General features: G+C 38.2%; 1 protein-coding gene across 2 annotated transcripts; it reads right to left on the bottom strand.

Moving 5' to 3' along the window:
• Positions 1-4,387, bottom strand: lhx8a (LIM homeobox 8a). 2 transcript variants are annotated; one of them, XM_084121112.1, is made up of 8 exons: positions 4,202-4,387; positions 3,035-3,175; positions 2,724-2,845; positions 1,820-2,040; positions 1,571-1,674; positions 1,143-1,238; positions 601-784; positions 1-473 (listed from the first exon to the last, which is right to left on the bottom strand). In XM_084121112.1, the coding sequence occupies exons 1-8, from the start codon at positions 4,253-4,255 to the stop codon at positions 397-399; spliced, it is 999 nt and encodes a 332-aa protein (XP_083977238.1). In that variant the 5' UTR covers positions 4,256-4,387; the 3' UTR covers positions 1-396. The 2 variants fall into 2 exon arrangements, with proteins under 2 accessions (XP_083977238.1, XP_083977237.1); XM_084121111.1 differs by lacking the exon at positions 4,202-4,387 and adding an exon at positions 3,421-3,686.
• Between the last annotated feature and the right edge of the window lie 10,858 nt (positions 4,388-15,245).

Raw genomic sequence — 15,245 nt, 5'->3', positions numbered from 1 at the left:
GATCAATGCTAGAGGCAAATCAGATTTTATTGGCTTTTCTTCACCTTCCCATTTTCTTTAGAACCATCAAACAAAATGTGCGTCGACTAAACCAGAAACTAAGAATTCCATGATAGATTTATTTTAAAACAAAGTGCTCAGTCACATACAAGAAATAAATTAAATGCCATTTATTCCATCACTATATAGATATATATATATATAATATATTAAACAAAAACTTCAGGCTCTTTTCACAATTAGAGAGACTTTTCTTTTCGATCATTGCAAGACAGGTATCCTTCAGTAAGTGCCCATGAAAGATAAAGTAGCATGGGTCTTGTTCAAGACTGTCAATAGAAGAATCAGTATTTCCTCGTGCGGTCCTCTGACCTGACCGTGTGGCGGTGGGGCGTCTCAGGCGTGGCTGATGGGCAGCTGTGTCATCGAGTGGGGCAAGAGAGGCTGCAGCACCAGTGAAGTAGGAGAGTGGACTACAAGGACGAAAAATTCAATGTTCAGTCTCAAAACCTCAATGAAGAGCTGGTCAGCATATGCACAATTAAATCAAGCTAGCGGAGTCAAGCTGAATACAGTTAATATTCCACGAGAGGAATGTACCATCCATATAGGAGTGTAGCGCAGTCAGCATGGGGTTGTCCACGGGGGCAAAAGCGGTGTACTGAAGTTCATCTATTAGAGGGGGAGAGAGCTGAGCAGATTGCAGAGATGACACTGGTGCGGCTGAAGAGTGATTCGGGCTGACGTGCTTCTTATGACGAGCTCGACAGTTCTGGAACCAAACCTGAGCGGAAGGCAGAGGAAGCAAAACATGTTTATCGACAGTACAGTGAAAATTCATTGATGCACACAGAATTACACCAAACAAAAATAAGCCACTTGCAAATCAAATTAATACTTAACATGCTAAAACACTCAAGTAATTGTCAGCATACATGGCACAAAATAAGAAATCAACATCATTTTTTACAGTGTTATGACAACATTTGTTTTTACATTGCTTCAACTCATCAAAATTTTTATAAGTTATCGAAGATTCATCCAAGTCAGTAATGTAATTTAAGTTGAAATGACTCAACATCCAAGTTGAGTCTACTTAAAGTCCAGTGCACTCAAAAACAAAAAAAACACTTGCATTATACCTGAATAACCCTCCGGCTTAGACCGGTTCTTTCTGCCAACTTTTGTAAAGTCTGGGCATCTGGATTGTTGTCCTGAGCAAATTGAGTTTGCATTACCTTGAATAAATAAAACAGATTATTAAAAAAAAAAAAAGTGCAAAACAAAGACTAATGTCAAGCAGCCATTACAAGAACAATAAACCACTCATACATGTACATGTATATATTTTGGATGCGATTAATCGTTTCACAGCATACGATTAATCGCATCCAAAATAAAAGTTTGTGTTTACATAGCATATATGCATTTATATATATATATATATATATATATAAAAAATATTATACAGTACACATTATGTAAACAAACTTCTATTTTGGATGTGATTAATCATTTCACAGCCCCATTTTTTTTATATATAAAAATTTCAGAGAATTGGAGTATTAACCTGTAGCTGGTCAGCTGTGAAACTTGTGCGTGCCCTCTTGGCTGGTTTAGGCTGATTTACTTCCTGCTCTGAGGGAACGGCTCCCTCCACATTCACTCCTTTTCCTACGGCAAACCACATAAGAAAGAGCGGAAGTAAACTTAAGCTGTGGTTCCATAAGAGCTAAATGAATGGAGATGGAATAAACGGTTTGTTTACTCTGAAAGCTTGAAAATGTCCATTTAGGCTATATAATGTCAAGCGTCTAACCATTCTCCATGGCGCGTTTGAGGTTGTCCAACATGCAGTCGTAGTGCACACGACACAGAACCCTCTCATCCACCAAGGCGAACTCTTCTCCGGTGGACAGCTGTCTTTTGCAGGAGAAGCAAGCAAAACAAGCCAGGTGGTAGGTGTTTCCTTTTGCTCTGCGCACCCAGTCGTTTGAATGGATGTTCCTGCCACAGTGAGCGCAACGGGTTCCATATTTCCTGCCAGAACCAAAAAAAAAAATGTATAAGAACTTCCATCTTTAAAAGGTAAACAAGCTTTTGTGGCACTTCTTTTAGTGAGGCTAACAGCGGTTGTTTGGTGGAGATACGGCACTCCAGGAAAAACCACAGGGATGGAATGAAAACATTGGTTGACTATAGTCCATGTAGATTAAAGAATTTACAGAGGGAAACAGTAAGGAAAGCATGCAAGGTTTAGGTACACATAAATATAAAGGCCCCAAGGTTTTTTTTTTACCCACAATAATGCCATAGAATAACCTTTTTTTTTTCTTTTTTTTCTTTTTTTTTTAGGGTGAAGAATTGTAATATTCCAAAGAACATTTTTTCACAGTAAAGAACCTTTTGTGCAGTGGAAAATGTTCTATGAATTTTAAAGGTTCTTCATGGAACCATAGATGCAAATAAATAACCTTTATTTTTTTAAAGTGTAGAAAACCACAAAATGTTTAGTCACAAAATAAGAATTATGCAAAAGCTTCACCAGTTTGGAAATGCTGTAAGCAATTATTTTGTAACTTCAAAACAAAAACGCACACACAGCTGAACAGAAAATATTGTTGGTCGTCCAACGGCCGCCTGACAGCACTTTAAACAACATTTGAAGTAGTCCATTTATTTGACATAAATTAGTAAAACATAATTTAATTTTTTTTTTTTACCTGAAGTAGTCCAATTTACAGAATATCTCCTTTTCTTTTATATAGCAGCTAATGTGTCTGCCCAGAGATGTTTGGCACACGCTGCACGACAGGCATCTCACGTGCCAGCACATGTCGTTCACCTGAGGAGGAAAAGCAACAGTTTTCAATTACGCGTCTAATATTTTAGCATGCATGGAGATACGGTTTACGGTCTTAAAATGTTAAACTTGTATTTAAATACTGGACAAACCCCAGCGTCCCAGAGCTGAACTATTTAGTAAGCCTAATATGTCACTTGTCTGAATAAACATAAAATATTTAATGTGTACCTTGAGCAGATATTTGTCGACGATCTCAGTTCCACAGCTGGTACAGACGGCTTTCTCTGTCATGGCATGAGGTGAAGAGCTGGGCGACAAAGAAAGCGACGACGAACACGACACCTCCTCAAACAGCTCCTGGGGTTTATCCTAAAAATCAAACAAAGATTAGCCTACGCGCATTAGGTTTCTTATAAATAGGCTAGGCCTACATGAAGAACACAAGTAAACAATTATAATTCTAAAAAGTTGTTTAGGGATTAAAGTTCATTATGAATCAGCAGGTAAGTGGCGTTCCTAAATAATATTCTGAAGCCTTTGACTAAAACTTAAAATATATAACAGTAGCCCCCCATCTCTAGAAATGCGTAAAAAGAGTTATGACTGATAAATACCGGCGCGTTTGTCAGCGGTGTGTAGAGGACTGAACCTCCGCAGCGCGCGGGCATGACGAGACGAGAGTAGTTCGGATACACACACTGTATCGCGCGCTCGTCCGCGCCGCCGCCTTTTAACCTCCGCGCCGCGGCCGAGCGACCCATTAACGACCACTCGTTTCACTATGACAACCTTCACACGCGAGCGAGGGGCGATGCAGAAACACGGGCGCTGTTTAACGCAAAGCGTCATCCTCTTCATTTCAAGCACTGAAACTCCACAGGTAAAATGAACGGTTTTTCCTGTCTTCTGTATACTTCTGGTGCTGTCCAAACTGACTAGTTTTTTTTTCCTTTTTTTATTTTTTTTATTTTTTTTTAAAACCTAAACTATTTCCAAACTCTCTTAAAACCCGACTTGTCGCCGTGAAAAAGAAGAAAACAAATCCCAATCAGTTAATTTATATTAATTGCGCGCAGGCGTTGCTTGAGGCACAGCTGAGGATGGTACCGTAATTCAGAAGGCAGTTTCAGCTCGCGCTGACAAACAGAAGAGTAAATAATAGTTTATTGCGTGTTTCAAAATGAAACACAGTGCGTCTGCAGCGTTAGTTTTTGAAGTTTAAAATATCGTGATTATTTTTATAATTGAAAATCTTCCACAATATGAAGCCTAAATATCAGAGAAGGCCACTTCGCTATCAGGATTTATTAATAGCTAAAATTATAAAGAAATTAAAGTAGCAGACAATACACGAAAAGACATTTGAAAATGTATGCTAATTAATGTGTCACTTACAGTGTTCTTGCTTGGACTTTCTTTCGCAGTGGTTTGTTCATTTTTCCAGTACATTGTATCCAGTAGGCTATGTTGTTATCCACTCTTGTATGTCCTGTACAGCATCGAGCATTAATCCACACACGGCTGCTGCTGCTCAATGCACGCCGTGACCATGTTTTAACTCAAACTTTTGTTTTCCTCAGTGAGGGTGGAACTTTTGCTCGTGTTCTCACTCCTCTGGCCGCACCTCCCTGTCACATTTACACACGCCTATTATCAGTTGCGTGAAATAAAAAGATCTGTAAACAAACTGCAGGCAGCATAATATTTTGTTGAATCAAGTTTTGGAAACGATTTTTAAGGCCATATAGCTACATGCCTATAGGAAAGAGCTTAAATAGTACAGCTGGTCTCTTTCATCTTAGGATGCCGCAGCAGCATAAACATCAGAATTATGATTTTGCTTCACAGAATATCACAATATCATTAGGCTACCCTCAATGATAGCCAACACTGCATGTCAAATTCACTTTGCATTATTGCAATTCGGAGGTTTGCTCGTGTTATTGCGCGGGTTTGACATTTTGCCTTAGCAAATACAGGTTTGGAAATATGCATGGGTAAATTCTGCAATTTATGATGATAAAATGAAACATTTCAAGTTTGTAAAATGTTTCAGCTGAAGGATAGTAATTTTAAACAGCATTAGCTCTGAAATTCATTGTCAATATCAATGTCGTTTGATTATTAGTTTGCTTTTCAAACAAAACTATTAAATAGGCCTATAGGCTATTATTACGGGCTTATTTTTATTATTATTATTATTATTTTGATATTATTGGTTGAATTGGTTGGTTAAGTTTTTTCCTCATGATTTAGGCTATTTTGTTTTTTTAAAATCTCATGTTCATGATTTTAAATCGCTATTTCCAAACAATTCACTGCGCAATGTTGCTTTACATTTAATAGCCTACATGCTGTTTAAAAAATAGTTTTTATACGTCAGGAGCGTAATTGTGATATTCAGAATGTAAAAAAATAAAATAAAATAAAAACGTTCTCAAATGGTTAATTAAATATCATCCGAAGTCAAACAGTAGGCTAGCATAGGTTCCGCTGAACAGTGTAGGCTACAGTATTTAGCATAGATATATCGACATCTTTGTTTACATGTTGCCTAAATGTTTTTATATAGCCTAGCCTATATTTCATTCTTTATATCAATCATGTTGTCGACAACAGAATTTGCATTAGGCTATTATTTGCAGTTATATCAATTATCTATCCATACATTTGGCTTAATTTCAGTCAGCTCACATATATCCGCATTTGAACGGACACTGACGTCTTAATTACAAGAGCAATAATATCAGTTTCCATTGAGATTATTCTTGGCTCTGTGGATTGGTTTGTTTGGCGTGGAGGATGTGAGGCAGTCTGGGATATGTGAGAGGTGTCAGTCAAGTCAAAGCGCGTGACCTTTTTTCTCTGACTTTCTGTTCAGATTTGTAATATACCTTTCCTCTCCGGGGAGACTTTCTTTTTTGTGCGTACACACTGTCAAATGAGCAAGCGTCTTTTGTGTGGTTTATTTTTGTCTAAAAAAAAAACATTTACAAAAAAAAAAAAAAAATTGTTTCACGCTGACATGTCAGAGACAGCATATCTGATATCATACAATGTCAACAAAAAAAATGTGAACGTGTATTACATCACCGACTGAAATGGTGTAGTCATTTATCCTCTTTTCAAATGCTTAAGAGTTCATCTCTTGATTTTTCAAAGATATGTTTTGTTATAATATAAAGACGAAAATCTTAATTTAGTGTTACTGTAGTGTTTTGGAATGCTCATCAAATTATAATTTAAACTCAACTCCTGCGATCTTTGTCTCCCTTCCTCGTATTTCTATCTTCTATTTATCTGTTGTTATGCCTAATTTTTTTTCTTACACACACACACATACACACACACACACACATAGGCCTACACATACACACACGCACATCACTCTTAAAAAATAAAGGTTTCAAAAGGTGGTTGTCGTAATGATGCCATAGAAGAACCATTTTTGGTTCCCCAAAGAACTGTTCAGTGAGCTGAACGATTTGTTTAATATTGTGTACATAATTTTCTCTAAATCTAAATAAACTTTTTCCACTATAACCTTTTGTGTTATGGAGGTCCTATGTTTATTAACAGTTCTTTATGGAACCAGATGCCAATAAAAATAACAAATACCCCTCCCGTTCAAGCAAAATTGTCTTCATCTGGAGTGTGTTTGTCAGGTTTTCATATGTGATCTCCCACCCATTACTCTATGACTCTGTCTCAGTGTTAAGATGGGTGGAAAGATTGTTTGGCGCTCCTTCTACCCACGTGGTTTAAGCAGTGGCCTGCTAACTAACATTGTTCCTGTAATGTTTCCTCTAGTAATCAGATCCACTGGCCCTTTTGACAAAAAAAATCTCTAATATATATATATATATATATATATATATCCCAAAATTAAAGGGAAATGGACTAATTTTATTTATTTATTTTATTTTGCAGTCATCCTGACCATGTCCATATTTATTTTCCCTACATAACAGATCTTTCTTATTATTCTAAATCTTTGAACTTTGAACAAAAATAACAAACGGGAGAGCCTTGTAATTGCCACTGTAATGCAGAGAAACATTTGTCCTCTAAAAGATGTAGATGCCCAAGAGAGAGAAAAGCAGCCAGCATCATTCATACACAACAAGCCATTGGTTTATTCATTGACTTTCATCCATGAGGCTGAGATCTGATGCAGTGTGTGCTGTAACATGACACTGAGGGTCTGGGAGGTGAGGGGTCTCAGAGCTCCTTGACTCTGAGTAAATGAGCTCTGACAGGTTGATCTGGGAGCGCTGTGGTCATGTTTCCTGACCAGTTCTGCTGGCATTAAAGCTGGCCAGCGCAGGAAGAGAAACCCCATTTGGCAGATGTGTGACAGGGGAACACAGTCCTCCACGGAGGCCTGTGCAGAGAACGTTAGTGATAAGGGAAATGTATCGAAGCAACGGTGCATCATGATTTTAGTGGTAGTCCAAAAACATTTCAAGGATCATTCATCATGTTTGCTAATTCCAGAATGCCTGACTTAAACCATTTCCTGCAATATGATTTAAATAATTTCTGCTTGGCCTTTGCCCTTTGTGGAAATCATTGATTATAACCACATTTAATTTGTATATCTGTTCTCTATAATGTTACCCTGCAAATAATACTGATGATAGGTCATAGAACTGCACTTTTAATCTTTTGTCTTTTCATTGTACGTTATATTATCAGGGAAACGAAGGTTGAAATGAAAAATATATCTTAATTTTTAATATCTTGTGCTTCAGTGGAAGCAAGAACATCTGACCTCCAGTGCAAGCGAGTTCATATAATCAGTGTTGCAGATTTACTTTGATTAGTGACCTAGAAATAGTGCCAAATCTGAATTATTTAGTATGAATTTAAAATAATTCGAACTCATAAAACATTGAACTTTTGTATATTTAACAATGAGTTTTGAGCCATAAGCTTGTAGGCTATATCTGCGAATGCATACATTAAGATTCAAACCCCCCCACTATTGTGTCTGGTGTCTGACGTCCCGTTCTAGATAATCTCAGCATTGCAGTGTCCATCTGCATCTTTGTGCCGGTTGTGTGTGGATGGAGCGCAGCTCTCGAAGGAAATGGAGCTGATGACAGTTTCTCATGCTAGGGGGCTCTGAGCTTCTGCTATCATGCAGGCCACAGGAAACAGAGATTACAACATGACCACCACAAGGGAAGTTATACCCAAAACACATACACTTAAGTGTCTGTTCTTCGTGTCTCCACTGCAACTTTCGGCTCCAACCGAAAGCTTTGTTTCGTCGCCACAAAGGAGTGTCCCCACTATCAATGGCTCAGTTCCGGTACAGAGTGCTGAATGAATCTGTAAATAACGTTAGGATGTTTTTAAAGTCAACATCTTGGGGTTTGTTGTGCTGACGCCCGTTTATAAAGCCCAGCAGTGTTACTATTTGGAGCCGCTTGCGTGATTAATGCCATGTTTGTGCGGCTAGCTTTGAAAATGATTTTCCTTGCATGCAAAGCCTATCAAGAGAAATTCAAATGTGCTCAAATCCCAGTGGGTTTTGATAGCCATTCCTTGGCCATGCTCCAATGGGGATATCCTGTCAGGAGGATGCCATCTAGATGTATGTTTTAGAAGTTAAGTCATCCTTACCTGTCCCAGGTGAACTCCAAAACCCAGTGCTTGGACATAGCTGCTGTCTCTTGAGACAACCGGCTGTATGTGAGAAAGGCATGAATGGATGTCCAGACTTAAGGAACATTGGTTTGAAAAATTAATCCAGCGAAACCCCCTCTGGAGATGCAGCACTTCTCGGTTACACCTCTGCTTGATCTTGAATTCATTTGAATTGACATGCATTCCTGTATTATCATCATCATCATTAATAATGTAAAGCCATGAAAGGCTATTCAGTCCTCAAGCGCACATCACCATTGACTTCACAGCGATTCTAGTAACCTCTGACGTCTGGGGTTAACAAGTCCCCCCCCCCCCCCCCCCCCCCCACACACCACTCTCTTTATTGTTAAGATCTAACAGCGTTTGTCAGTGTCAAAATGAATGAGATGGTCAATCAAATCAAAGAAGGCAGGCTTTAGTGTTTACAGAAGACAAGCATGAATGTTTTAGTTTTAAAGAAGTGCCTTGAAACGCGCAACATTATTCAATGTGTTGACGTAATTTCCACTGAAGACAGGGCGGGACATATCGAACAGCGTTTTGTTTACATCACAGTTCTGCCAGAGCCGTTGAGTTCGGTAAAGCAGCAGTTTCCTCCGAATCTCTAACCGTTTCTCCTCCTAATCTCCTCCATATCGCTTTAGAATATAGCATTCTGTGCAGAATTCAAATGGGTCCAATATGTTTTCTGGTATGTGCCGACTCGCGCGTATGATCCGCTCTGTGCTGCCGTGTATCTGGACCGGAGCAGACTGTGTGCACCCCTAGTGCGCTCTGTTCCATTCACTATGTAGAAAACAGTAAATGTGTGAACAAGTTAACGATTTTAGCCGCAGCTTCAGCATCTATTTATAATGTGGGGGGCGGGATGTTTCGGATTCTAGAGAGCATTTGATTGGTCAGAAAATCTGACGAGAAGCTGAAATGCAGAGTGATGCCATCAAAATCATTGATCCATGTTGAGGAAAGTGAGAGACTGCGAGTTTTAAATGCTTACAGTATATCTTCTAAATGCTAATGTTGTCATTGTTTTGGAGCACACTAGCTTATAGATAACAGTAAGACTAACATATTCTTACTAAAAGCCAAAAAACTACTTTGATTTCATGGGTTGAAAGAGAAATCAATGGCCAACAGTGTAAACTACTCAACTTTTCTCTCAAATTTTGCAGATTTTAATTAAAAATGTGCTATCATGTATGTGATTATTCATGTAATATATTACTGAAACATTTTACATTTTCAAAATATAAGGCATACAAATGAGAGTGAATGTTTAAAATATTATTTGCAAATAGTTCAAATTGGTTACTTCACAACTAAAATTAGACCTAGAATTTACTTTACAGTTCTTTTTCTTTATACACTATATATATATATAAAGAATTGGTCCCTCCCCCCAATGTTCATGGTAATGGCTGTACAAATCCAAGCTGGAAATACATGATTCTGAATGGGGTGTTTGATTGAAGTGGACGTTTTTACTCATCATAACCGATCAAGATCTCCCCGTTTGGTTGCATCAGTCTCGGTGATATCGGTCGATACAGTCGGCACGCATCGACATACTTTTACTTCGTTCGGTGGGGTTTTTATGGGCACTTAAATCCTGGCAGGGCACTTAGCCTCCCTCTGAGAGAACGAGAAAGGAACTGCACAGTGTAAATGCTCTCATCTGGTAGTGATTTGTCTCTGCCTATGTACCCTTGGCCCTCATTCAGCATGGCGTCTGCCATAGTCAGAGTCAGGGGAGTGCTCTGGTTACTGCCGTGATGAGTGAGGGTGAGAGCCTGGGTCTGTTGGTGGGCAGCTGACCTCAGACCAGTGCTGGACTAAGGTGTGCATGTTAAGGACAAGGGATATGATCATTATAATAATTGTGAAAGCTTTTGATCATGTGTTTATATTACACCTGCATAAGAATGTACTAACAGTTTAATTCAGTGCATACTCTGAAAGCTTTTGCCTCTCACAGCATATTTTGTTTGTGTTTTCTGGATGCTTCTTGACTGGCTTCACATTTTATGCATTTGGTTTTTATCCAAAGCAACTTCAAGGTGTGAAGTTCAAAAATGTATTAATATTTTTGAAAGAAGTCTCTTATGCTCAGCAAAGCTGCATTTAATTGATCGAAAATGCCGTAAAAACAATAATGTTATGAAATATTATTACAATATACTAAAGATTTTAATATATTTATTCAAAGCTGAATTTTCAGCATCATTACTCCAGTCTTCAGTGTCACATGATCCTTCAGAAATTCTAATGTGCTAATTTGATGCTCAAGATACATTTCTTATTATTATCAATGTTGAAAAAAGTGCTTAATATTTTTAAACCAAGATACTTTATTTTCCAGGATCATTTGATGAATAGAAAGTTCAAAAGAACAGCATTTAGTTGAAATAGAAATCTTTTGAAATAGAAATGGTTAAGCTGTGACTTTTGATCAATATAATACATCCTTGCTGAATAAAATTATTACTTTCTTTAAAAAAAATATATATTACAGTCTTACAGTTCCTAATCGTTTAACGATATTGTAAATTTGATCAGCTCATGCAATCAAACCTGTGACCTTGCCATTGCTAGTGCCATGCTCTACTGTGTGAGATACAGGAATACTTTAATACTATTCCATGATCAAGCAGCATCAACAAAAATGGTGCTGGTGAACAGCATTCAAGCTAGACCAGCATAAACTGGGTTAAACCCAGATTGGACCATCATGGGAATTTATGCTGGTATGTGCTGGTCTTTTCAACAGGGAACAAGAGACAAGGCGGAAGGGGAAAAGTGTTTTGTTTTGTATTATGAACAACCCTGGAGTATCTATCGTATATATAGAACATAATAATAGTAATAATACAAACAAGAATCTTATGAAAAAACTTGTCATGGCCTGAAAAATTATTTTCCATATTTAGAATAATTTGATTGATAGATTTAAAAATAAGTTTTGAAGAGATTGTTGATAACATTTCTTTGTACAGCATCAAATAACACTGTCAAATAGATTTATTCAAATTCACTGTGAACTGATAATCATAAACCAAACATCTGTCAGATAAATGCAAAAAACAGCTGCTAAGTAAACTGATTGATTGCTTTTGTAAAGTAACCTTAGCATTATTCCTTTTCAAAGCTGTTAATGATTTTTGACATGTCAGTAATCTCACAGATTTGAAAAGCTATACTGATAAAGTAATTATTTTTGATCAATTAAGTAGTATATTATATAATCTGTCATTTTGTGTAGTTTCATGAAATTGAGTACACTAAAAATTGTTATTTAAAGCAAATGGTATTTGCTGAGGTGACTTTTTATATATGGAATACTAAAAAAAAACATGTAATTCATTATATGAATTACAAATATGTTAAATATTTTAAACCTACATCGTTTTAAATATCTCTGTGTTTAAGAGATTTAATAATCAATATGCAAACTCTTCTCAGATTTGTATGTACTTTTGGAGAGATTATATTCCAAACTCTTTATTTTACATTTCTCTCAACCTTTTCCAGAATAATTGGTTACACTTTACTGCATAACTATACAGTGCATAACTGAAAAACACCATGTGTGTCCTTTTTGCTAAAGGAAATCAAAACAAACATATAGAAAGCTAAATAAACACAAAAAGCACTTGTCGTGCTTTGCGCAGTTGTGTACAGTTCTTTTGGATGTTATATTCATAATATTTGCACGTAAGTAAGTGCACCCAGACTTTTTTGCATTTCTTGTTCCTTGACATCCCATTGTAAAGGTGTGAAGAAGAAACAAGCGAGTGTGGATGAAAAGGCAGCTTTTGAGTGTAAGGCAGGCGTGAAGCAGGCGAGGTGACGGTAATCTAGCCAATTATTTCAGCTATGACAACAGAGAGGCAGAGGACTGAAGCCCTGCACCTGTCCCAGCAGCCTCCTCACCTCACTGCAGCTGTATGCACACCAAACGCATGACATAACTTTTCCAAGCAAAAGCCTTTTTTACAGTTGCGCACCTCTCACCACAAGGTGTTGACGTAGATGTTGAATGTTTTCCCATAGTTCTTCACAATGGTGAATAGTTTTTTAACTGTGTATGGACATTGCGTAATTGTTATGATATCACATAGCATTAATGCGATGATACGGCGGCACGCAGTTTTAGTGTTTTTCCTGCTGTTTCACTTGTAGAAGGAAGCCAACCCTGAAAGCTTTAGAATGTGTGCGTTTGCATTCCACGCTACTTTGTTTATTTATTCCGATGCATTCAAATACATGCAGTGTTTGTAATACAGAGTTAATAGCGGAAAGATAAACTTAATTAACTTACAAACAGCTGCTGGATGAGTTTACTTTTAATCATTTTGCATTTTGCACTGCAATTTCCAAAGTGTAGGTTGTATCAGAGGGACAGGCATCTGTGCCTGTTGGGGGTCATCACCCTGTTGGGGGTTTATTCTGAGATAACAACCGGCTGGATGTACATTATCCCGCTTATGACACGGCTACTTGCCACATAAGTAAATAATTAGACACGAAATATTGATCTGAGTTGAAATATTTGATTAGGTCTTTAAAGGCAAAGCTTCCACGGAGAGAGCAGTAGCTTGCGCGACAAGTTCAAACTAGACGGACATTTAAGAGATGCGGTTTACAGTCATATCACTTATTACACAGAATTTCACCACATAAATAATTATGGAGATAAGAGATATTGATTTCAGATTAAACTGTTTTAAAATCGTACCTGTTTGTACAGTGTACAAAATGGCAGGAGCTGCGTTTGTATGAAACCGGAGAGAGCGAGTCCACGAAACTGGATTGCATAATTAAATACCTGTACACAAAATATTGATTTGACTGAGTTTTAATATTTTATTAGTTCACCAAATGCAAAACTTCCAAGAAGAAAAAACGTTCCTAGCAAGCGTAATAGCGCTGCTGACTTCAGTAATCCGGATGAGCCTGTGTTATCTGTTTTCAGCGGTTGTTATCTGGGAATAAGATACCGCTTGATGGCGCGATTGACCAATCAGAACCAAGTATTCCACAGAGCCGTGTAATAATTCTGGATAATTTAATATTAACAGCTGCCAAGAAATTCATCCTCCCTCGGGCTAAATGATAAAGATCAGTGTCAGTTGGGTAGTGAATAAACTTTTTTGGGTGAATGGTTAAAAAAAATAAAGTCACACCAGGAGCCGAAGGTAACATGCATAAATAGGCTCTTGAGAGGAGGGAAACCAATTTTTCAGGAATCGAAATGATCCGACTTGGCCTCCCTCTTTCCACGGGCCCTCCTGACTGCAGGCATGGCATTGCCCTCTCACGCTGGGCCTCTAATTATTTCATCATGTAGCAGGATATCCTGCTAGGCCTACATAAACAGCTTGGGGAAGGTGTGGGGGGGAGCCCTATTCGGAGCCCTGGTGACATCTGACTTGCATGCATCCCACCCCCTCCAAAGACCCAGATCCAGAGCAACACTCCGCAGGTCCTGCCTGACCACCAATAAACCTGTGTTGTTCCTATTACGGCAGTTGCTTTTTAAGGTGAAGTGGAGCTCCAGAGGTGGTTCTCGAGTGAAAGAAATACTCTTGGCCGGCGCTGAGCATAAATTACATGGTGTTTAAACTCTCGGCAGGAAGCTTTTTACTCGCTCAGTGTTTTCCTAACAGAACGGCCACTTTTCAACGCTGACCTGGCCATGAGATTCGCATCCAGAAACGACTGCTGCTCTGATGGCTTGTTGCCTTTGAGAACGGTGGATGAGGACAGATCCAGGTAGTTTAGTCTTGAAGGCATGCTGGGCTGTCGTGTTTTTTTCTGTGGTTAGGCTAGTCATTTTTTGGAGTTGATGACTGTATTTTACAACAGGTGTGTCACTCAAACTGTCCCGATCGAGCAGTTTACGTAATATTCAAGCTGCTACTGTATGAACAAAAAATTAATGGCTGTGTCCCAAATCGCCCTATACCTTTATATAGTGCAGGGGGACAACCATTAACCATAGAGGACATTATCGAGTGCACTTACTCTATACCATAATGCACCACAATAGCAATACAAACAATGTCTTCCACAGGACTTCCAGCACACTGTAGGCAAAAAACAGTAGGCGAAAAGAACCGCAATGGCCTAACACTGCCGAACGGATCTGATGGACACTTTACTATCCCATGTGGCCAAAGGAGATGATTTGTGAACGGCAATGAAGCTAAGCAAGAGATGCTGTAAGTCACATAATGACAACATGATGAATGTCCTGATTACATTCATACTACACACATTCTTTCTGTAGAATATACTATTTTATAGTTCGGAAAGTAATTAGCGCTCTTTGAGACTAAGTGTATCCCGTTATTCATCACGTTCAGGAATACAGAAAACTAAGAAAACTTTAAGTTAAATAATTTTTCTTATAAAACAAAGTGTTGCTCATTTAATTGGTGCACAGACTGCAGTGATTATAAGTATTTTGTAAAACGTTTGAAAATGAAGCACCACAATCACGCAGTGATTAAGTGTGTCCCATTGAGTAAACAAAAATCTTAAAACACTTGTGGTCATCACACCCACTTGAGCATTCTGGCCAAACTCCAGAAATAATGTAAGTAGACATGTAAGTAGACAAGTGGTCATGTGCAAATACCGCAAGTGAGGGTATTTGAACCATAGATATCCATATAAGGCTAGATGTCTTAAGGCAGAGTCTCGAACGGAATCACCGGCGGCCATCTTGTCACAGGGAAGCTTTCCGGCGAGCTCTGTGGTATCTGTAGTAAGGTGAGTT

This window comes from Abramis brama (assembly GCF_963993115.1).
Source record: "Abramis brama genome assembly, chromosome: 7".
In the NCBI taxonomy this organism is placed as follows: domain Eukaryota; kingdom Metazoa; phylum Chordata; class Actinopteri; order Cypriniformes; family Leuciscidae; genus Abramis; species Abramis brama.
Note: the sequence above shows the minus strand (reverse complement) of the source record. Positions and strands in the feature narration are given on the sequence as shown.

Excerpts from the sequence above, each read along its gene's own strand:
- lhx8a (XM_084121111.1), bottom strand. The coding sequence starts at position 3,567 with ATGGGTCGCTCGGCCGCGGCGCGGAGGTTAAAAGGCGGCGGCGCGGAC. Across the intron at positions 2,846-3,034 it reads TCGACAAATATCTGCTCAAG|GTGAACGACATGTGCTGGCA; the intron begins GTACACATTAAA and ends TTTCCTCCTCAG. Across the intron at positions 474-600 it reads GCTACACTCCTATATGGATG|TCCACTCTCCTACTTCACTG; the intron begins GTACATTCCTCT and ends TCGTCCTTGTAG.